Raw genomic sequence first — 25,079 nt, forward strand, 5'->3', positions numbered from 1 at the left:
GGCCAATCAGGGTCAGGCTGTGTCCGGACTCTGGAAGGAGCCACGAGTTTTCATTATTATCTTGTTAAGCCTTCTGTCTGTATCCTTTCTCTATTCTTTAGTACAGTTTAGTATGGAATATAATATAATATAATATAATATAATATAATATAATATAATATAATATAATATAATATAATATAATATAATATAATATAATATAATATAATATAATATAATATAAGCCTTCTAAGAACATGGAGTCAGATTCTCAATTCCTCCTTGATCCTGGGGACCCTGAAAATACCACAGAATCTGAAATGTAAGGAGCTCGTAGAATTTTGGGTCTGTGAACTATAGTTTAGAATTAAACACAGGATTTGATTTGAGAGCTTGGAAAAGGTTTTTAAACTTAGGTGCTAGAAGTGAGAATGTGGATTTATAGTTTGAAGTAGAGATATGTCAAGTAAAGGAAAGTTTCGAGTTTTAGAGTTTAGGATATATTAAAAATAAAGTCATTACAGAGGTAAATGAGGAGCTTAGAATGCAGTACTGTAGGGTTGTCTGTCATAACATGATTGGTTAAGAAAGTTTATATTGTAGTATGGGTCTGTAAGATGAAATATTTAAGGACTGGGTTAAAAACATAAATATCTTTGTTAGTAGTTTTTTATTAATCAATAATTCCTTAAAAGGTCTTGTCACTAAGGGTTCTGTGACCTTCTGAACCATGCTGTAACAATGTGAGCTAAACTCACCTTTCCTGCCTATGTAGATGATAAGAAAAACAAACCACATCATCAAAAACCCACAGATCCTGTCTCAAATTCCTTCCAAATTTCCCCACGAGTGAATTGTCACAAAGAGAAGCTCTCCCCCTGCTCTGGCTGTGGTTTGTACACCCCGTGGCACAGCCCTGGGCTCAGGAGCTTCCCAGGAGCAGCAGGAACGCAGCAAATCCATCCTGGGAGCAGCTGGAGCTGCCCAAGGTGAGGTGACACAGGGACAGGGTGGCACTGAGGGGCTCCAGGTCCCTGCTGTCCCACACAGCAGGATGTATCCCCAGACAGGATCCTGGGCCCACCACAGGCAGAGGAAACACAAGGTCTGGGCTCTGCTTTGAAATTCAGAATAGCTCAACTCTGTCTGGGTTCCTCCAGTTCTCAGTGACTCATGGCAGCCTGACAGTGATGAGGCTCAGGCTTTACAGCCCCTGACTAATGCTCATTCTACCCAAAGCAATGGGGTAAATCTGCCACTGCAATTTAAGACTGACATGTGGCATTTTGTGCCTTCAATCACTTGCTAAAACAGCACTTGCAATCATCTACCCCTCTGTAATACACCAGAGAATGTTTACAGTTCCAATCCCTTTTTTTGTTTGTTTGGTTTGGCTGGAGTTTTAATTATTTTTTAAACTTCATAGCTATATGTTGCAATCAGCCTTCAACACAAGTTTGCATTCAAGCTAGAATTTTCATTTACTAATTTTTAACACCTAAAGACATCAGAAGAAATCCATTTCAATCATTTGGAGGAGAATTAATCACTGCTCCTGTTCACAGTCTCGCAGATACTCAGTCCTGTGAAGATTAGTTTCCACATCTGTGGCTGCTGTTCTTCAAAGGATGATTTAGGATTACAAAGAGAGCACAGGTACTTCAGCACCAGGACAAGACAAATGACAGCTGACAAAGGCTGCTGCTGGTAATTCCAGTTTCTGGCCCATTGCTGCACATGGAAGTTTGGCCATTTCCCACTTCCAGGCCAAGCTCCTTCCAGCTCTCCCCTTGTGAGAGCAACCCCTGTGAATCCCTGCACGAGTAAAACCAGAGGCAAACCTGACCCAAACCCTGGACATCTCATTTGCCCACAGAGCAGGAGGAACCCAGCTCCTAACAGAGCCCACAGCCCCCAGGCTGTGCCTCCCACCCTCTGTAAACCCATCATGTTTGCCATCAGAACCCACTCACTTTAACAGCACTCTCCTGTCCAGCAGCAAACAGAAATGACAATTCTTTTTAATCTTTTGCTTTTAGAGCCTTGCTCAGATGTACAAATAAAAAGAAATCAACTCCTGGTCATCACATAAAGCCAGAACTATTTTTATTTTTTCTTTCATTTTCTCTTGCAATCCCCAACAAGCCTCCCAAACTCAGCAGACAATTTTCTCAGTATTGGTTTTTAAACAACCTGGCAGAGCAGAACATGAGGCCATTAACCTGGAATTGCTTTTTCTCTAACAGGTTATCCTGTGCTCTCACAGTGTGCTCGGAGGCAGCAGATGCTCCTGGCAGGATTGGGAGCCTGGGGGCAGCTTGTCCCCTCTCCCAGCCCAGGACATTGGGGTGGCACAGGACATCCACCCACCCCTGCTCGTTCTGCTGCTGTGGAATTCTCAGCAGAATTATTAAACCATCACTGTCTGAGAGCTTCTTCCTGGAAGAGCTTCCAGACCCTGAGGCTGAGGGGAATGGGGCAGGAGCACAGCTGGAGGAGCCTGTCTGCAGTTAATGGTGTGGCTGATGAGAGGAGCTGCTCAGCACCTCCTGCCCTCTCCCACAGCCCCGACTCCATTCACCATTCCTCCTCTGGTCTGGAACAGCAATCTGTTCCCCTCCATCTGCCAGGATTCTTCCCTTTCTTCTGGCACATTTTCCCATTAAATTCACGTTGCAATGAGAATGTGGAAAAAATAACCCCAACATAGGCTGCTGTCCTGGATAGCTGTGTGCACCCATCCCTCTGAAATCAGCTTGGGAACAGCAGGAGGGACAGACAAATCCATCTCCTGCTTCAGCCCACTCCCTCCATGTCAGCTCAGGTAGCCAAGAATGGTTTGTTTGACTGGATCTGTTAAAAGGAATATTTGCATTTCCCAGTGTTTTATCCTGTTGAAGAGTAACATTATTTCACAAGTTGAAATTTCCTTTCTCATGTCAATCCAGAGTTATGGCAACAGCTGAGATTAGAAAATACGGTAGAGAGAAACTAATAAAGTCTGTCCTGTTCTTGTTTAATAAATCCAACCATTACTTTCATGAGGAGCAACATTTGAAATATAATCAAAGAATACCCAAAGAGGTGATGAACAGTAAAAGTCATAGTAATACAGACTCACATCAACTCCAGCTAAATGCTTGCTAATTAACAAGTTTATTAACCTGCTAGAAGAGCTTCCAGAATGAAAACCCTGACCCAGGCCACAGGACAGCTTTTGCAAAGCAGAGAAAGCAGCAGGAAGCTTTTCAGGGCAGCTCCCACTGTCCCAGCCCAGGTTTGACTGCAGCTGTGGCCACTTCAAGGTGATTAAGGACACGACACATTCCCATTTCCAAGGACAAATTCCTACTGTTCCTCACCCAAAATACACAGGGCGGGATGATTTTGGTTTGGGAGCAGCACTATGAAACCTTCTCTTCTTTGCTATTCATTTCACCCCACTGTATGTCCAGCACTCTGCAGCCAAGCACATCACAGAGAGGCTGTGGTGGCACACAGACAATATTATGTTTTTTTCCCAGTGTTGTTATTATTAATTAATTTCCTGGCATGCACTCTTTTGGATGGCAGCCCCACAACATCAAATGCTGCCATTGCTTTTATGGTTGCATCCACAAAACCCTTCCAGATCACAGCAGAGACCAGCACACACTGCAGGAGGAGCCCAACTCCTCCCTCCATTGCCTGGGCACAATGGGAACGTGCCCAGGGATTGCTCCTGGAGCAAATCTTTGCTCTGCTCCCAAGGAGCCCAGGATGGCTCTTTGGGCACAGCTCCTGGACACCAAACCCCAGGGAGGCAGCAGGACAGCTGCTGGCAGGTGAACAGCAGTGCCATTACTCTGCAGGAGTTTGGGAGTCAAAAAGCTCACCCACACATCACAAGCAGCACAGCCATATGCTGCAAAGCTGCTCTGCTGGCATCTCCCTCCTCCCATTGCTGCCTCCCCTCCAGGCAATAGTCAGAACCTGGCTAACAGCATTTAAAATTCCATTTCCTCTTCACAGGAATGAAAGATGTTTTCACCAGCTACAAGGATGCTCAATAAAAGCTGCAGCTCCAAACGAGCAGCACACACAGTCCAGAGTACAGACCACTGAATTTTGTTCCAGAATTCATCAAATCTGGTTGTCACCAAAATGATTTAATAGCAGGATTTGTACCCGGCGCAGCAGAACTGCAGACTGGGAGTTCTTGTTGGGAATAATGCTTCCCTTTGTGCATTCCCAGCTCAAGTGCCCACAGCTGGATTTTTCAATGGAATCATCAGGCACAGTCTCACTGACCTCCCCTCCATCAAAGGGCCTGTAAATAATTATCATCTCCTGGGAGAATGGAGCCACCACAGGCCCAGCATACTAAACAAGGAACAGCCATTATTTTGTCCCATCCTAGAACACAACACTTATTAGCATTACAGAGAATTAGAAATAATTATTATAAACTTTTTTAGGTTTCATGAAAATGCAGTACCAGCCTACACAAACAGGCAGGAGGGATCCTTCTGCATCCCTGCACAGTTTGCTCCAATCCTGGGTTAGCTGGAACTAGGGTGAATTTAATTAAAACTATTAATATGTAGATGCTTGTAATTAGAAAAATTTCCTTTTAAGTCTTAACTAGAACCCCATCTATGGTGCAGGGTGATGTGGAATAATTCACAGGACTCATAAGATGCACTTGTGTCAGTTGTTGCTATTGGGAGCTGTCAAAATCTGTAGGAAAAAACCTCACACAGTCCAAACCCAGAAATTAAGAGCAAAGAGACATGAGAGAAAGAAAATATCTTTTAGATTAAATCAGACTGTGGATATATTCACCACTTCTTTTCTCTATGTCCCATATCATTAAATCAGGTCCCAGAAATCCTCAAGAAACTACAACTCCCATCACAGAACACAGGCACATCTATAATCTCACAGAGCAATAACACAGCAAACCCAAAGCTGAGCAGTGCCAGTTATACATATTGGATTTGCAGCTGATGAAAGAGGCAAAATAGCAAAGTACAAAGAATGAAATTACCCAGATACAGCAGGAGAGATTTACAGCAAGGCAAATCCTGTTACTTAAAACAATGCTCCAGTGACATATGTTCTATTCAGTGCAGCAGCTGAAAAAACTGCTTTCACTAATCCAAGTAGTGTGACACTCTTGTTCAGCTTTTCTTAGAACAGCAACAACCAGGCTTTCTACACTTAAATATGAAAAATATATTTTTATCTGTAAAAAGATACTTTCAATGGCAAAGATCTTTGGCATGTATATATATATATATCACAAGAACACTGACAGAGTTGTTACATGTAAGGTTCCATCTGAAAACTTACTCAGCATTGAAGGACTGGTGTATAACAGTTTAACAAACATTTTCAGTATTGAGAACCCATCAGTTTTAAAGAACATGAAGATTTTCTATATACATGTGTTCCTAAGAGTAAGTTCTTAAAAAAAATTCCCAGCTTACATTTTCCTCTTTCCAACCATCAGCACCAGCTCTCTTACACAGGAGTTAAAACACAGAATTATAGTAGGAGGCAGAACCCACATCTTGTTTTCTACAGCAACGTGCTGAGGTGGGTACAAGATACCAAACGTGTGAGCAGCAAAACAGGAAAATCCTGCACAAGATGGGTTTGTAAATAAGACGGCAAACTCACTGTTAAATACAGCAACACACAGGGATTAAATATCCCTTACCCTCCTTACATGATGAGCACTCTGTGAAATCCATGCCCTGCTGAGAGTTACAGAATCCCCAAATCCCAGGACCCAAATTAAAATGGAGTCCAACACAACCAGAGCTGTTCTCCCATGGACAAACACACAGCAGGATGTTTCAGGCTGATCCACACATACCTGCAAGGCTGCAGCCTGTTCTCCAAGTTTACTTATTTCAACTTCCTACAAAATGCTCCGCATTTATTTTGATTTTAAAACATTTCAACTTTACCATTCACCCCTTCAGCACAACACAAAAAGCTAAAGGAAACTCTAAGACATATACTAATATTCTTTTGTTATTCTATTGAAGGAGTCTGGTTTTGAATGGTTTTATTTACTCTGCCTGTGTCTGGATGGTGCTGCTGAACGTGGAGCAGATTTACTCAAATCAGGCTCCTCAGAGGCACTGCTAAAATAACTGGAAAAGGCTGGGGATGACAATTACATGGGTTTCATGCAGGATCCTTTGGAACCCCCAAATTTAACCCTAAAGGGATGGATGGTTAACCAGGGCTCAGAACTGCAAACAGAGGTACTGCCTATCCAAGATCCTGGACTGGGAGTGAGGACAAATCCAAGGGCCCATCAATTCCTCCCTGTTTGTGCCCATTTTGGAGCAAACCCTGTGTGTCCCATCCATCCCTGCCTGTTTGTGCCCATTTTGGAGCAAACCACCTGTGTGTCCCATCCATCCCAGCACCAGCACCAGCACCATCCCTCAGTCTGGCTGAGTCCTGAGCCCCAGTCCATGGGCTCAGCTCCCACAGGGGCTCCTCAGCCCACAGCAGAATCAGCTCCCGTGTCTGCCCTCAACCCTCCAGAAGCTGCTCCAGGGAATGATAATCAATGAACGTTTCATCTTTATGTTTTTATCAGCATAAAGGTAACAGCAAAACCACAGGGAACTTTGCCTCCTCGGTCTGACACTGCTCAGGGCTGCACTGCACGTTCTGCTGTTTGCATTTTATTTCTGCACTGAAAAGACAGATTGCACTTTAATATGACAAAGCATTCCAACAAAATGGAAGAGAGATCCTTGACTCATCACAGACAGAATTCCTAGCACCCTGCATTGCTGCTTGGATGCAAAGTGAAGAGTTTCCTCATTTTTTTCCCCCTGCTAAACACAGACTACTCACTTTATTACACCGTATTTTTGAATACCCACATGCACAATCATCATCATCATCATCTAAACACATTTAATATACAGAGCATTCATCTACCAGAAAAGGTAACACCCTAAAAATGGTTCGTGGAAAGAAACCTACCCAACAATAAACTGATCACTACTCCCACTTCTGGAATCCTCAACACAGAAATCAGAGGGGTGACGACAGATGAAGAAGGAAAAGGTACTCACAAATAACACCTTCTGCAAGCCATCCTGGAAGGGGAGGTGGCCTTGGAATTTATATTTTCTTTCACGCAATCTGAGGTAGAAAAGCTCTTTTTCAAGGAACAAGAATAAAGTAAAAAAAAAAAAAATCACATTCACAGCTTTTGCACGCTCATTGAGGCTCAGCCACGGTGGAACATCACGGATAAGTAAGCTGGTGATGTAACCAGCATCAAACACTGCATCAGATAAACCCAAAGGCTCTACAGGGTTATATTTTGCAAAGCCAAAAGGTTTTTCCCAGAGAGGAGGTTTAGCAAGCACAAACCAGCCACGCTGTCCTCACATTCCTGGTGGGCTCGCTTTCTGCTTGCAGGAAAAGTCCCAAAGCTGTATTTATTATTCAACTTCATCACCAAGGAGGAACAATATGCTTTCTCATTTGCTATTTAGACGGAAATATCAAAGCACCAAATGTTGCATTTTCGAATGCACCATCTCTGCCTGCTCACTGTAGTACAGTCCAAACCAAGAAAAGGCCATTGGTCCTTTTATCTCCATGGAAACAGCAGCATCTGTGAAGACGAACGTATTCCCTCCTCACTGCAAAGTCAATTTATAGTCACATACTATGACATAAACTGATAAGACAGCAAAGCTAATCAGCAACCAGGAGAAACAGCAACCTAAACATGAGATTAAGCTTTTGCTCAAGAGGATATTCCTCTGTATACAGCATTTCTCCTGTGAAAATTGCAGAATTAAGAAGCAAATCAAGCTGTTCCTGAGAGCTGCTGCAGGTTGGGGATTTGTGAACTTCCCAGTTTGGCTAATGAGGAGAGCAGCTGAATATTTTATACTATTAGCTTCTGGCTTGAAAATCTAGTTAAATCCTACTAAATGGGAAGAGATTTAAACAAAGTTGCTCTTTGCAAAAAAAAAAAAAAAAATTACTGAAGAATTATTACTCCAGTGTTACCTTTTCCCTGCAGAAGAGCTGTCATCTTTAATAGCAACAGCAGAGTGAGAAGTTTCATAACTCTACAGGCGACAGCCTCCCCATCTCCCCCTTTTTAGCACCACCAGAGGTGCAAACACTTCAGCACCATCCTGCTTGTGCTCTACAAACCTCCCCTCCAGGGAAATGATCATTTCTGCAGGCCTGATGAGTCACCTCTGCTTGATTTCATTCGGTGGTACTTGTAAAAGACAAAACCAAACTAAAACCCAAACCAAGAGACCCCAGAGAGTACAAAAGTGAGCTTTGTTCAGCTTTGTTCCTGCCCTCCTCCTGCCCAGCCCCGATGCTCAGCGCTCAGCCCTGACGTTCCCAAGCCAAGCTCCCTCCCTTCCCTCATGAATCAGTGCAACGACCATCTGCTCACATTATTAACTTAAATATACACCAGAACACACTGATGAGGGCAGCTCATTTGCCATGGTCAAGTGATCAGCTCCATGGCCACTTGTCCCATTTCCAGAGGGACAGGGGGCGGCCAAATCCTCCTGATGCACCCACACAGCTCCAAGGGCTCCAGGGGAGCAGGAACTGCCAAAGATGCTGCAAAACTTTAAAAACAAAAATAAAAAATGGGGGAGGCAGGAGATCTTTGGTCCAAACCAATTTGCAAATGAATTAGGGTGACCTAACTGCAGCCTCACTGCACCTGAAGGAGCCAACAAAGAAGATGAACTGTTTTAAAGGGCCTGGAGCAACAGGACAAAGGGGAATGGCTTCAGACTGACAGACAGAAGGGATAGATGGGATGTTGGGAATTAGGAATTGTTCCCTGTGAGGGTGGGCAGGCCCTGGCACAGGGTGCCCAGAGCAGCTGTGGCTGCCCCTGGATCCCTGGCAGTGCCCAAGGCCAGGCTGGACAGGGCTGGGAGCACCTGGGACAGTGGGAGGTGTCCCTGCCATGGCAGGGGTGGAACATGGTGATTTATGAGGTCCCTTCCAACCCAAACCACTCCCTGATTCCATGGTTCTGTCTATCAGAGGTGCATTTTGGTTTACAAAAGTAAATTTGATGATGATTTGTAGAATTGTCAGAGCAGCCTCAAGTCACACCAGTATGTGCTGGTGCCGTGGAATGCAATAAGAAACCAGCAGGGAAGCAAAGGCCCCAAAATTCCTCATTCCCCCACATAACTGGCCTGTAAGGCTTGGATCCAGCACCAATAGGTGCTCCAGCAGGATTTCTCCTAAGAAAACTCCATAAATATCCACTTGATGTGGTGCTGCTCCACCCAGCAGAGCGAGCTCCAGGGAATCTTATCACCACATTTCTCTTCACAGAGAAAAGCAAGGCACAATTCTTCCCAAGGATTTCTGAGATTCACATTCTCTGAACCTCAGAGAAAGGGAAAACACAATTCTTATCACTTGCTGTGCCTGTGTTTGTGCAACCACAGTAGAATGCAACATGGAGATTGTTTACCCACAGTGATGGTGTTTTGTTTCCTTGGCCTGTCAGGGCCAGGTGTGTGTGTGGGACTGTGGGCTGGTGACAGCCACGAGATTCTGGCAGTGTGAGCAGAGTAGAGTGCTGGGCAGATTCAGTTTAGATGAAATGTAGATAATATAGTATAATAAAGTAATTAATTAGCCTTTGATATCCATGGAGTCCTCCTCATCATTCTCTCCCTTCATTCGGAGTAACGCTGATTTACAATAGAATCCAGCCTGGTGTGCCCATCCCCAGATATCTCTGTTGGTGCAGTTCCCAAATCTTCCCTGTGAGCTTGATCCAGTAACTCCAGCCCCACGGGCTCATGGAACAGGTCAGGCTCCAGGGCACAGTGTCCCCATGACACCCTGGAGGCCTGGATAGCAGCAGCCATACCTTGAACATAGACATGAGACCCTGGGAGGCACTGACATGATCACGGGTACCTGTCAGCTTTCAAAGTTGAATTATCTTTTGCACAAATTAAGGTAATTCAGAGAAATACAAACTCAGATGAGTGGCTTTTTTCTGCGGCACAGCCTTGAGGGATCTTGCCTTCCAAGGAAGCTTTATAATGATTCAAATACTGTTTCATTTTTAGCACATACCAAACACAGAGCGCTGGAAAAGTGCAATTTCAAAAGGTGCTTGTGTGTCCTGAACTTGCACATTACAGCCACCAATACATCACATAAATGATAAATGCCTGCTAAGGAAACAACACCATTCCATAAAGAATCCCATAAAACAGCTTTCCAAGCACTGCAAGGTCAAGTACCTCAATCACCAGCAGCATATGAGGAAGAGAATAAACAGGCCTGGCAGCTTGGTGCATTCTTCTGGTGTTAATTCCAGTTTCTGCAGATGTCTGACAGTGCACAGGTCAAATGAAAAGTGAGGAATGACTTACCCAGGTATTCAGAAAGGGGCTCCCTGGGTGATAATCAATCCAGTTCAAGGAGGACAGGATAATAGGAAACTTTTCAGTGCATGGCATTGTTGCTTGTGTTTGGGACAAGCTTTCAGTTCAGTTCTTGGTTCTGGTTTGATGTGTCTGGATAAAATAACTGGGGAAAAAACTGACTGGCTCTAAACTCACCTAAAATCCACAGTTTTATTAAAGATAACAGTCATTTGCATGATTTCTGTTAAACACTGGTTTAGCCAAGCTCAGTCTCCCTCAGCTCTCCCCTGGAACAATGGGAGCTGGCCTGATGAGTAAGTGTGGGATAAAGCCTGCCCACGGCTGTGTCTTAGCAGAATGAACTCAAATGTTCCACAATTGATTGAATACTACAAAGTGAGGAGTTAGTAACTGCACAGGCTGTTTAGCCTTAGCTTTTAACTTTAAAAAAGGCTTTTCTTTATCAAAGAAATGCAGTAAGTAGGGCAGAACTGGGGACACTGGGCCGAGTCCTCCCCAGCACTACAAAGACAGCTCAGCAAGACTCTGGTACAGTCACTTGATGTCACTGTGTGAAAAGAACTGGACATAAAATGCCCAAGTCATTATCCCAACCCCTGTACAAGCCACAAGCACTAAAGACAAGGGCTCTGATCCCACTGCAGAGCCTGGGAAGAGCTCCACAGGGCTCAGCACAGCCAGGCTGTCCCAGTAAATGCCCAGTGGTTCTGAGTGCTCTGAGCACTGATACCCTGCCAGCATCAGTGACCTGCACAGCCACAGAGCTAGCTGTCCCCAAAACCCAGTTTTCTCTGCTGAGATTCCTCTTCTGTCCATGGCTGTGAGGAATACACAATCACCTGAGCAATGTCAAACATTGTGTGTTTCAAACGAGGGCCTGAATTTATCCTCAAGGATTTGAGACAGACTCAAAAGCAAAGCCATTTGTTACCAGTTATTGCATTTTCCTGTTTATTATGAACATGCAGGATTGGGAGGCTTGGCTGTTGATTGATTCTAGAAAACCAAAGGCAGTTTGTGGTTGGAATCCTGGGTGAGGCCACAGGGGATGAAGGACACAGCCCTGTCCCTGCTCAGGAGGTCTCAGACCCTCTACTCAAACACAGGATGGATGCTCAGCTCCTGCTCCCTAATCCCCAAATAAAACCTCACCCTGCCTGCTCCTGACACAGCCCCAGAGGTTGTTACTTTGTTCAGAAGCAGAAGTGGCTCCATGAACATTCCCCTCACGTGTCACACACACACACAAAGCTCAGCACCACGGGGTTCACAGAGAAACCTGGGAGCTGAGACCATTTTTACAGAAAAACTTCCATTACAGCCTAAAAACTCCCCCTCATCCATTCTCCACCTGAGGCTGAGCTGTGTGTTGGAGCAAGCTGGCCTGGTGAAAGGTGTCCCTGCCACGGCAGGGGTGGGACTGGATGGGATTTAATGTCCCCTCCAGTGTGACCGTGTTCACAGGGGTTCTTGGATGAGGGAAGGGATGAGGATCTGACTCCATATTTCAGAAGGCTGATTTATTATTTTATTATATATATTACATTAAAACTACACTAAAAGAATAGAAGAAAGGATTTCATCAGAAGGCTAAATAAGAATAGAAAAGGAATGATAACAAAGGTTTGTGGCTTGGCTCTCTCTCCGAGCCAGCTGACTGTGATTTGCCATTAATTACAAACAACCACATGAGACCAATTACAGGTGCACCTGTTGCATTCCACAGCAGCAGATAATCAATGTTTACATTTTGTTCCTGAGGCCTTCCAGCTTCTCAGGAGGAAAAATCCTAAGGAAAGGATTTTCTATAATTGATGTCTGCGACACTCCAGCCCAAACCATTCCATGGCTCCAGGCCTGACATCCTGGGCCTGTGGAGCTCCATGCAGCTCCTGAGCAGCAAGGCTGCCACAGGACCCAAACCACTCCTCACCAAGGCTGGTTCCAGCCCCCTGAGCCCCAGTTATGTAATTGCACACTGCTTGTGCCTCTGGGCACTTGTACTCTAATGCACAAAATGTGTCTCAGAGTAAGGGAGAGAAGCCCAAGGGCTGCAGCAGAGCTGCTGATGGCAGGAATGTGATGGGAAGGACCCAGCCCTGTGCTCCCCTCCCTGCAGCCATGTGTGCCCCCATGGAACATTCCCTGGCCATTGCTGCACTGGTAAAATACTGAAGCTCAAAGCAAAAGTAAACAGCTGTGGAACTGCCAGGAACGTCTCAGGCCAGAGCACAGCATTTTCATTTTCAGTATTTTCATTTTCAATCACATTTTGAAATGTTTCTCATGAGCGTTTGTAGTTCGGTCTGAAGCCTCTGAATTATTTTTTTCCTACTGTTTATTTTAGCAAGATGCCCCAAAGCTTCCACTGGAAGCTGCTTCTAATTTTCAGCTTGGTTGTTACTGATGAATTGATTCACATTTGCTTGTGTTGATTTTCCTCTGCAATAATTTTGTCCCTGTATGTTCTGAGCTTTATATAGATGCTAAATGCATTTCTCTATTGTATCTTATATCTTACATGCTTTCCATTTACCCTTAATATAGTTAGAAGTGGTTATTAAACCTACTCCTTGACCAAAATGAGGCCTCAGCAAAGCATCATTTCAGTGGCTGCTGAATGAATTTTACTGTCTCTCATCACACACACAAAAAAATCCCTTGCAAGTATTAAACAATGCTGGCAGCAGTCAGAGTTGTGGAAAAATCTCTGTGTTATCACTGACAATAAATCCTTTTTCAACTTCTACCCTGACATTACTATTAAAACACCATTTGTTTCCTGCTAAACAACCTGAGCCCCAAGTAGCAACTTCCTTTTAAGAACTGTGCTAAAACAAGGCTCTAACAAGTATTTATACCTCTCCCACCATGCAGAACAACTGCTTTTAAAAGGAAGCCTTTGAAAAGTAAAAGTCTTTCCCACCCAAATTCAAATAATTTTGCAGCCTTCAGTCAGTCCTAAAACAAACTTCCACTGAAAATGCTAAAATGCTTTGTATTAAATTGATCACCTTAAAAATTTCTCTGTTAAGATTTTATGTGACAGCCCTCAATTCCCCTTTTAGCACCTCTGGTTTGTGTAGTTTTGCCCTGTTCTGGTCATCCAAGCTCCTCAAACATATCACTCCGGAGAAAGGATCACTTTTTAAAGAAACCTGAACTCTCAAGTAAGAAATTGGTACATTTTAAGGTAAAATGTTAAACCCTCACATTCTGCAGGTCCTGAGTACACTCCTGTCCCTTCACTGGGTAACACCTTAACTGACCTAAACTCAAAGGCATCCCACAGATTTGCTTTCTCCAGGATATTTGGTTCCCTGGCTGACAGGAGGTGGAACAAGATGGGCTTTAAGGTCCTTTCCAACCCAAATCAGTCTGGGATTCCACGAAAATGCCACAAACAGAGAACAAATGCAGAAGTCTATAAACTTACACCTTGTGCATGACTGGACAACAAAATACTGAGGAAAAGCCCAGGCCTGGATTATTTCAGACACAGGCAGTGCCAGCAGCAGCAGCAGGAATCCTTGGAACAGCCTGGGAACAGCAGGGACAAGGAGCCAGGAGGGGTTTGGGCAGCTTAAAAACCAGCAATAAATAATCTGCATGGAGTCCCCACTGCAATGGGGACCTGGGAAGCAATCCTGATGCTGCAAGCCTGGGAAAGGTTTTTAATTATATATAACTTATAACTGCATTATATAACTTGTGTCACAGACATGTTTTATGAAAAATCCTTTCCTTAGGATTTTTTCCTCCTGAGAAGCTGGGAGGCCTCAGGAACAAAATGTAAACATTGATTATCTGCTGCTGTGGAATGCAACAGGTGCAGCTGTGATTGGTCTCATGTGGTTGTTTCTAATTAATGGCCAATCTCCAATGGCTCGCAGAGAGTCCGAGACAGCTGCTCTTGTTATCATTCTTTCTTTTCTACTCTTAGCCAGCCTTCTGATGAAACTTTTTCTTCTATTCTTTTAGTATAGTTTTTATATAACATATATCATAAAATAACAAATCAAGCCTTCTAAAACATGGAGTCAGATCATCTCTTCCCCAATCCAAGAACCCCTGTGAACACTGTCACAAACTTAGGTTAATTTGATCTATATTTCTTCCCCTATTCATCGCAGAAGTACAAAATAGTTGTTGAGATGCATTTGTTGAGATGCATTCCTTCATGCTGAGGACAATGGAGCTGAAAATGCAAAATCCAGGATGGATCCTCCTGCAGGGACCTTTCAGCTGGGAGGTGATGCAGGTACAGCCCCAAAAAGGACCAGCACAGAACAAACCTTAATGAGCAGGATGCAATTAACGCCTGCTCCTGCTCTGGGCTCTGAGTGGAGCCATCTCTGCCACCAGCAGAGGCTTCCCAAGCATTAGGGAATTAATGGGCAGTGTGATCATTAATCACTGCAGAGAGGTGAGGGAAGCAGCCTCCAGCCCAGCATCCCACGTGTCACTGACCCTGCAGGTGGCTTTGTCCTTTAATGTGTTTTTCTGACCTAACCCAGAGTGACAAAGTCATTTACCCAACAATTAGCTAAGCCAGAAAAGCAGCCAACTGGGCTGCAAATATAAGATAAAAGAAGTTCAGAAGTGTTTCCTCCATCCTTGGTGCACATTAATCATGTATTTTATTCCTAGCTTTAAGCTCTGACTGCAGCTGCTGTTCAATGGGTCTTACATAACACGCTGACATTAAATTTATTTGTTTCATCTTTTCTACATAAAAATAAGCTGGGATTTTATGATTATTCCTTTGCATTTATTTTCTGTGAAGGCATTTTAACTATTTTGTCCTTAATTGTTGCAATAAAATTCAGCTTAAGCATTTTAGCTGAAGCAAAAACCACAAATTAAGGATCATTAAATTATTTTGGCAACCAGACTCATGGCAGATTCCACAATAAGAGGCTGAAATTCCATTTTAGTAACAAGACTAGCTGGAATATTTGTGCCAGAATTATCAGCTAGATGTTCAGCAGATCAATTTTATTAATTAAACAGGCAAGACTGAAGACAACTGATGTCAATAAATCTGTCAATATGTTAATACAGACACCAGTGTCACCTCTCTCCACAGGGTAAATACCAACCAAACCCCAGATGGGTATTCCATGGATCCAGTGCTGAAATGTAAATTCACTACAGGCTTATAGGAGAACATGAGGATGAAGCTGTTACTCACAGAAGGAGAGCAATGGGATATCCAAAGGGGATTTCCTGGGAGAAAAAGCCCTGTCAATAATACATAGAGAACACACAGAGAGAACCTGTGTGATGGGCAGGAAAACCTCTGGAGCAGCTGCACGTGGGAAAGCATCTGGAATATTCTCCTCATCTGTTACCTGCAGATAAAGCAGGGGACTGACACTGCACAGCTGAATCTGCAGAATTGTGGCAGATTTTAGACAGGAACTTCTGGACAGTGCTAAGACAATGGAAGTTTAAAAAAACCCACTTGTATTGCCTGAAACACTCAAAAGCACCAATATTCAATGTGTGCTCTCAGTCCCTGCATTCTCCTGCAGGCAGAGTGGTTTGAGATGAGTCAGCTGAACACGAGAATCCAAACAAACATGTGCCTGAGCACGTGCTGCCAGAGCTGCAACAACAAACCCACAGCAAAGCCTCTGCTCTGAGCCATCCACCCAAACAGCTCCCGCTGAGCCCACCCCACATCCCAGCCCACAAACACCCCAGTATCTCCTGTCCCTGCCCCTGGGCCCCACACACTGAACTCAGCCGGGGCTCCAGAGACTGGGGAGGCAGCAGCAGCCCTGTCACAGACATCTTTCATGGAAAATCCTTTTCTTTAGGATTTTTCCTCCTGAGAAGCTGGGAGGCCTCAGGAACAAAAGGTAAACAATGGTTATCTGCTGCTGTGGAATGCAACAGGCAGATCTTTGATTGGCCCATGCTAGATGTTTGTAATTAATGGCCAATCACACTCAGCTGGCTTGGACAGAGAGCCTGAGCCACAAACCTGTTATCATTCTTTCCTATTCTATTCTTAGCTAGCCTTCTGATGAAACCTTTTCTTCTATTCTTTTAGTATTGTTTTAATGTAATATATGTCATAAAATAATAAATCAAGCCTTCTGAAACAAGGAGTCAGATCCTCATCTCTTCCCCAATCCAAGAACCCCTGTGAACACTGTCACACAGCCCATGCTGGATACAGCTCTAATCTAAAGGCATTTCACTCTCAAAGTTTCTTTCCACCAGCATTTCCCCCCTACACACTAATACATTTTTTTAAAAAAAATATTTAAATTCACTAACACCCTTCAAAAAATATTTAAATTCATTGACACCCTTTAAAAAATTATTTAAATTCACTAACACCCTTTTGGCTCAAAATTATGCAGAACTGTGGATAGTGGTAACTCTTGGAATATTTTTGGGTTTCCCACTCTGGTAGAGGATTCCCTTTGCCAATCCTCTTTCTCTTCCCCAACTTTATCCCAATCATATTTTGCATTGTAAAAATGAACAAAAGTTTTCATGCAAACCACAATTCCCAGCACTACCTGAAACAGGATCAATTTTTTCCATCAGAACTTTTCAGTTGAATAATAATTTTAATATAAATTTAATAGTAAGTTTTGTTCTAAACCAAGCATGTAGATGTCAGTGCTGGTTCTTTGGAGCTTCTAATACAGAATTAGGAGGGCAGGAAGAGACCTCCACAACCAAAAAACCCCAAGCCTATTAAGCCAGGGCAACATCTGCTCCTTTCTTGAGCTCCTCCAGGGATGAGGATTCCACCACTGCCCTGTGCCAATGTTTAACTCCTCTCTCAGTGAAGAAATGTTTCCTGATATCCAACCTGAACTCCCACTAGCACAACCCGAGGCCGTTCCCTCTCCTCCTGTCCCTGTTCCCTGGAGCACAGCCCGATCCCCCCGGCTGTCCCCTCCTGTCAGGAGCTGTGCAGAGCCACCAGGTCCCCCCTGAGCCTCCTTTGCTCCAGGCTGAACAACCCCAAATGTCTCCAGGCAGATTATTTTGGTGACTGAAGAGCAAATGAAAAACCAACCCTCCATCCTCTCTGGGTGTCCAGAGTTGCCAGGACCCCATCAGGGGGCTCAGAGACCCTGGCACACAGCCCAGAGCACCTGGGGATTTGATTTTGACCCTTGGAGCAAATTACCAGCTTTGTATGAGGACCTGAAAGTCACAGAAGTTTAAATGGTATAATAATAAAATTATCACAGGGTGAAAATGTAGATTTTAGGAATTTTAGAATGGGGGTTTTGGGGACAAGATGGAGGGACTTGGGCGTGTCCAGCCTTTCTTCTTCTTGTTCTCCATTTTCTGCAGTGATGTTGGCACTTTGGGATTGGTTTAGAGTAGAAGCTCACTGTCTAACATAGGTGATAGGTATTGAGAATTAAGTGTAAATATGTTATATGTAGTTTGTAGTATAAAAGGACAACACAGAGTGCCTGTGGCTGCCCTGCTGAGCAGATCTCGGCTGGGCAGAAAGAAAATTTTATAGATAAGAATTAATAAACAACCTCAAGACCGAAAACTGAAGAGCTCTGACTCGTTCTTCGGACGCGCGGGCCGATACAGAGACACCCTGCACATCTCGGGGCAGCAATTAACAACCAAACTCTGAGACCTCTCCAGGCCCTCCTGCACTTTCCTCCACAAACCAACCCTTGTGCAGCAGAGCTGGGGGTGCCAGCAGCAGCTCCAGCCTGTACACAGCAGGCTCTGTGCTCCCAGAGCAGCACACAACACAAAACACACACTTACAGACACAAAACCCCCTCGAGTGGCCTTTGCCAGCTCTGCTTGCTGCCAGCAGCTGCTGCTCATCCCAGAGCCTGCTGGGTGCCAGCCACGCTGGGAACTGCTGACCTTGGGAATGCAGGGAGGCACCAGAATAATCCTAAAAAACTCTGCACACCAGCTTTCTTCAATGCATCAGCTATTGCAGCTCTTTTCTATTCATAGCTGCACAGCTCTCTTTGGTTATGCATATTAAAAGCGTATTTAAGGAAGTTAAATGACCTTCCAGACCAACAAAAGCAATTAGGACAGCTCCTAGCAAGCCTCTGTTGTTAAACCCCCAGAAATGGGGAAGCTGCAGTGAAATGTTCCCATTTCAAACTGAAATTTGAGATACTGAGCAGTTCAACCAAGGGCAGCATCTTGAAAAGTTTGCAGGTATAGGGTTGAGCCATGGAACTTTCTGTTATTATTCTTTTATGTGCAGAAATGGTTTGAAACAATGCCAGAAATCCTGATACTATGCCAGAATAATTAATACAGGAGCAGTCCTGTGTGTTTATCCCATTTCAATTCTCCTCTGCAGAAAGCAGCTACCAAGAGTACATACTACAAGAAATGATTTTGGGAATTAAATATAAAGTGCATACCAAATTTTGAGTCTAGTGTACATATCAGAACTTTTTTAGGGCATAATTAATAACACAATTAGAATATATTACTGTGATGTTTATTCTACTTGTCATGAAATTCAAAATAAAAACACTTTCAAAGCAATTCTTATATAAAGTGCACAATTCTATAGGAGTAGAAATCATTGAAATATTATAATGAATTCTAACCATAAGCTTCTTGAACAGCAGTTTGTCTAAAGCAATAAGTCCCTTTCCCATGCAAATATCTGAAAATAGAACAGCAGGTTATGAAACAATTTGTTGTCTGTTTGTGTTGTGGATCACCAGAGAACACCCTGAGCAGGGACCACACTGTAGGATTGATGGGGGTGGGACGGTGGGGACGGATGGAGAGCAGAAATCTCTGCAGCCAGGTCAGGAATTTGGGGTTCATTGCCAAGGGCCTGGGTGCAGGGCCCTGCTGGGATTTGGGGTTCATTGCACAGGGCCTGGGTGCAGGGCCCTGCTGGGAGCTGCAGCCACAGCTCAGAGCAGGCCCGAGAGAAGAGAGGGGGAGAGAGGATGAGAGGGTGAGAGAGTAAAAGCGTAAGAGAGAAAAAGGGGCAAGAGATAAGAGACAAGAGCTAAGAGGTAAGAGCTAAGACGTAAAAGCAAGAGTAAGAGTGCGAAGTTCCCGTTCCAATACAATAAATCTTCTTCTGTGTTGAATATTCTGATTCTCACTAACCAATCCAGTGCAATATACAAATCCTACAGCATTTACATACAGCCTATAAGAATCACTACATTACCATACTGTGTTACATTTTAAACCCTAAAACTCCTCTTTGTGCCCCTTCTGCCAAGCTGTAGGGTCTGCTCTGACCCTTGGGCCTGTCTGCAAGCAGAGTGAATTGTTCCATCAAAAGGGGATCACCTTCAGCTGGTCATGCCATTTTTTTCCAGTTGTTCAGTAACTAAAGGATCTCAAAGTTTGCTTTCATTTCAATCTCACTTATAGATTCTATATTCTCAAAATCTTTTGCCAGACAATCATATTTATAACACTTTCCTGTTTCATCTTCCCCAACACCACACCATGGGAACACACTTCAGTTTGATGATTTGAAAATCCATGCACAAAATATCAGAGCAGTACTCAACTTCACCATCTATTATTATTGAAACAGCAAACCAGGAAAAAAAAAACCCAAAAAACAAACAAAAAATATCCCACCAAACAAACAAAACCACACACACACTCAAAAATCACCAAAGATCCCGACAAGAACTTTAAAATTTTTTTAAAAGTAACAAAAATTCAAAGTTCTTGACCTCTGTTTCTGACATGGGCTCTCAGAATAAAAGTCTTGCTAAAGCAGCAATTCCTGAGGAGAGCTCAGCCTGGCAAGGTCAGCATTGTTCAGCAGACCCCAGCTCTCACAGACCCCCAGGGAATGGGACAGGAGGGAAGGAAATTGGGGCTGTTTGGCCTGGAGGCAGCAGCAGCTTTGGGGCACCAGGGAGGAGGTGCTGAGGATGGGGATGGGACAGGAGCCAGGCTGGGACAGGGAATTCCTGGCTAAAAATTCCTCTTTTCCTCTGAGGATGACACAGCACTGGAGGAGAGCCCCGGGGCAGCTGTGAGACCTTCAGCTCTGGGGGTTTCAGGATCTCCCTGGACAGCCCTGAGCAAACTGCTCCAGCTCCAGGCTGATCTGACTGTGAGCACTGAGATGCTGCCCAAGGTCACTCAGACTGCACACTCTGCAGTTTAATCACATTCTGATACTCCCCTGTGCCCAAGAACTTCCAGCTCAGTGAGTCCCCAGCCATGGGAGCAGCTCAGAAGTTAATAAGCCTGGGTACATTTTTCATCCATGACTGTCTTTGAAATCTGAATGGACTCAGTATCAAGCACCTTCTGGGGCAGAGCATTGCAAAATTCCACTCTGCTTTACAAGGAAAAAACATTTCTATTTTCTTAAGGAGCCTCACTTTGAGCTCAGTAGGTGTGGTTCCAGGAGAGGGTGAATGGCTGCTTCTCCTTCTCTCTCTAAAATCCTCTTTTGAGAGTTTTGCCCACACAGTTGCCCTTTGCAAAGAAAAGACCTGTCACAGACATTTTTTTATGAAAAATCCTTTCCTTAGGATTTTTCCTCCTGAGAAGCTGGGAGGCCTCAGGAACAAAATGTAAACAATGATTATCTGCTGCTGTGGAATGCAACAGGTGCATCTGGGATTGGTCCATGTTGGTTTGTTTGTAATTAATGGTCAATCACAGTCAGCTGGCTCAGACACAGAGCCCAAGCCACAAGCCTTTGTTATCATTCTTTGCTATTCTATTCTTAGCCAGCCTTCTGATGAAATCCTTTCTTCTATTCTTTTAGTTTAGTTTTAATGTAATATATATCATAAAATAATAAATTCTTCTGAAACATGGAGTCAGATCCTCATCTCTTCCCATATCCTGAGACCCCTGTGAACACTGTCACAAAGACCCAACAAAAATCTATTTCATGGCAGGGTCAATGTTTTCCTTGGAGGAGGAGGAGGATGATTGAAGGCCCCTTGATAAAAATGCTGAAAGGAACTTCACCAAGCAGATTACTGGGCTGTAATCTGCAGACAGGAACACCTCTGGGCTCCTCAGTGCTCCCCTGGGCACGGGGACAGGACAATGTGCCACTGCCACCAGGCAAGAGGGACACAGATGGCACTGGAGGCAGCTCAGAGCTGCAGCAGGTAAATCTGTTCTGTCTGCAGAGCTGAACTCCAGAAAATCATCCCTGTTAATCCCAGCCCCACTAGCCATAGTGGGACAGGGTTTTTTCTTTTTAAAAATGTATTTAAAGAGGTTTCAATGAATGGTTTTGTTGCTGGAAGAAAAGTTCATTGGCTTCCAATTTAATAAATAATAAACTAGAACTTTCTTATAATGTTTGCTTCAGAAAAATAATAATTTTAGCCTAACTTAAAATGCAACCAAAATTAAAATCCAGAACTAGCTGCAAATATGAGACCAACTAGCAGTAGTTTTCTGACAATGCTGATATAATTATGATGGACTATCCAGCTGGTTCCTGGCCCTCAGCCTCATGAAAAAGCTATTTCTTAGTGGTAGTTTTTTCTTTATGCCTAAAAATAATTGAGAAAACAAAAAAAAAAAGAAACAAATTCTTCATATTTAGCTGTGTATTTCAGATAACGAAGTGGAGCTGTGGCCTTGTGGGCTGCAGGCTTTGTGAGAGCAGCACTTTCCTGTGCCTTTGGATGGGCCCAAACTGAGAGCTGACACACTTAGGGCTGGATGTTCAACTCAAAGGACTTTTAACGTCTGAAGACACTCTAAATCTTTCAGTGCTGAGGAAGATTACAAAGATACATGTGGATTGCTTATATAGGACAAAATCAGCATTTCCTAAGGCTGCTGGGAGAGATCCATGGGCAGAACAAAGGCAGCAGCTCCCGAGGCAGCTCAGCAAGCTGAGAAATCCCACAAAAAGCCTGTTCAGAGCCACAGGGAGGGGAGAGGGCTGAAGGTCGAGCCTTGAGAGGGGTGGCAGAGCAGGAGCAGTGGGGTTTTCCTTTTAAATCAGCCCTGCATGCCCTTCTTCTGAGGGGCTGCACGAACTGGGACACAAAACCCCAAGTAAACATGGAGAGAAAGTTTCATCAGCCAAGGCTAATGGGGTCAGCTTAGGCACAATAAATGCTGTACATCTGGAAAGCTTCCCAGCCCAGTTTGGATTTAATAGACATGGGTAACACAGGCAATTTTTAATTTTTTAGCAAACAGTTGAATATCTAAACCTACACACTCAAACCCAGGCTCCTGCAGGCAAGAGAAGCTTTCTGGAGTGTTTGGTGCAGAGTCCAAAGCCTCACTGCTCCAACCCTGGCTCAGTGTAAGTATTTTGGATTAATGGTTGGACTTCATCCTAGAGGTTTTTTCCAACCTTAATGATACTGTGATTTCCTTAGTGATCTGTCATGAGATCTTTTGGGAAAAATATTGCTGGGGTTGGGACTAAATTTCCAATCCATCCATCCATCCATCCATCCATCCATCCATCCATCCATCCATCCATCCATCCATCCATCCATCCATCCTCCCTAAGCCACAGCAGGTTTGCCTCTGTGAGACCAAAAGGGAGCTGAGAGCTGTCTGAAGCACAGCCATCCACCCTGGGAGAAGGTACCAGCTGGTCAGCTTGGGGAAGAAAGGCAAAAGGAGGAATGAAAGCAAAAGGAGGAATGAAGGCAAAAGCAGAAATGAAGGCTGTGCCATCAAACCTGACATGGCCACTGAACGTTCTGCCTGCTTGAGTTTGGGCAAGGCTGGTTTTGGCAAATGAGGAAATTGAAATGCCAGGAGTGAGTCATCCCTTGTAAGCACAGCACAAGAGACTTGCCAGCAGCTCTGAGCTGATCTCTGCTTTCTCAGTGTCTGGTGAACACTTCATTACCAGTCTGGGGAGCTTCTCCAGAAGGTATAATTAGAGGCACAGATACAAGGGAGGCTTTAAAAATAAAAATAGAATGGAAGCAAGTTATTAATGTAGGTGGTTCAGATTTTAGTCTTTAATTGAAACTGAAGGTTAGTGTATGTGAAATAATAAGTCTTGGAACTCCCTATAGTGCTATTGTTATTCCATGACAATAAAGTGGGAAAAACAGAGGGCTGCACTTTAATCCAGGGCAATGTGTGTTCCAGGAATAGTCATGGTGCAGTAATATATAATTTTGTTGAGGGAGCAGGTCTGCACAAAATGCAAAATGATTCAAAGTGCAGAGGCTCTGCTTTGCCACAATCCAAGAGGAATCATGGGAACTGCCAAGGTGGGAAAACCCAAATGCTGGCCTGGGGCAGCTCTGGGGCACCACAGGCACTGCCAAGGGCCAGGGAAGCCCTGGTTCCTCCTCTCAGGAGGAGGGATTTCAGCCTTAATTCTTCCTGTGGCAGTGAAGGGATGAGTTCAGCACCTCGAGAAGGGCCAGATGGCCACGGAACGACTCAGGGCAAGGACAGAAATGGGCTCAGAAATTATCTCTGCTGTAGGCAAACCCCAGCATCCTCAAACTACAGTATCCTCTGCTCCTGAGAAAACCCAGCATCCCCTACTCCCAAAAAACCACAGCATCCTGCAATCCTCAAAAAAACACGCTCCCAAAACCCAAGCATCCCTGCTCCTGACAAAACCCAGCATCCTCACCAGAGCATCCCTGCTCCCAAAACAAGATCCTGCTGCCCCAAAAAGCCACAGATCCCGATCCCAACACAAGCATTCCTGCTCCAAAAAAACCCCAGCATCCTCAAAACCACAACATCCCCTGCTCCTGACAAACCCCAGCATCCTCAAAACTACAGCATCCCCTGCTCCCAAAAAACCCACAGCATCCCTGCTGCTCCCAAAAAGCCACAGATCCCCAGCTCCCAAATAAACAAAGCATTCCCTGCTCCTGACAAACCACAGCATCCTCAAAACCACAGCATCTCCTGCTCCCAAAAAACCAGAGCATCCCCGGCTCCTGACAAATGCCAGCATCCTCAAACCCACAACATCCTCTGCTCTTGAAAAACCCCAGCATTCCCTGCTCCCAAAAAACCAGAGCATCACCTGCTCAAGACAGACCACAGCATCTCCTGCTCCCAAATAAATAGAGCATTCCTTGCTCCTGACAAATGCCAGCATTCTCAAAACCACAGTATCCCCTGCTCCCAAATAAACAGAGCATCCCCTGCTCCCAAAAACCCACAGCATTCCCTGACCCCAAAAAAACCGGAGCATCCCTGCTGCTCCCAGGAAAACACAGTATCCCCTGCTCCTGACAAATGCCACAACATTCCTTGCTCCCAACAAACCACAGCATCCCCTGCACCCCAAAAAACCCCAGCATGCCCTTCTCTCAAAAAAACTGATCATCCCCTGCTCCTGACAAGCCCCAGCATCCTCAAAACCCCAGCATCCCTTGCTCCCAAAAAAACCCCAGCATCCTCAAAAACATATTCTCTGCTCCTGACAAACCCCAGCATCCTCAAAACTACAGCATCCCCTGCTCCCAAAAAGCCACAGCATGCCCTGCTATCAAAAAAACTGATCATCCCCTGCTCCTGACAAACCACAGCATCCTCAAAACTACAGCATCCCCTGCTCCCAAAAAGCCACAGCATCCCCTGCTCAAGACAGACCACAGCATCCCCTGCTCCCAAATAAACAGAATGTCCCCTGTGCCTGACAAATCTCAGCATCCTCAAAACTACAGCATCTCCTGCTCCCAACAAACCTGAACA

The 25,079-nt window shown here is 44.4% G+C and overlaps 1 protein-coding gene across 9 annotated transcripts in view; it reads right to left on the reverse strand.

Moving 5' to 3' along the window:
* Positions 1-25,079, reverse strand: part of IQSEC1 (IQ motif and Sec7 domain ArfGEF 1) — a 297,702-nt gene that overhangs the window by 167,167 nt on the left and 105,456 nt on the right. The window contains exon 1 of one of the 9 annotated variants that reach the window (XM_064723786.1): positions 7,071-7,523. The exons of the other annotated variants lie outside the window; for them this stretch is intronic. Within the exon in view, the coding sequence (XP_064579856.1) occupies positions 7,071-7,093 (23 nt within the window). The 5' untranslated portion in view covers positions 7,094-7,523. Of the gene's footprint in view, positions 1-7,070; positions 7,524-25,079 lie in introns of those variants that run through there. 9 annotated transcript variants of the gene reach the window in all.

The sequence above is a fragment of the Zonotrichia leucophrys genome, chromosome 12 (assembly GCF_028769735.1).
Source record: "Zonotrichia leucophrys gambelii isolate GWCS_2022_RI chromosome 12, RI_Zleu_2.0, whole genome shotgun sequence".
Lineage (NCBI taxonomy): Eukaryota > Metazoa > Chordata > Aves > Passeriformes > Passerellidae > Zonotrichia > Zonotrichia leucophrys.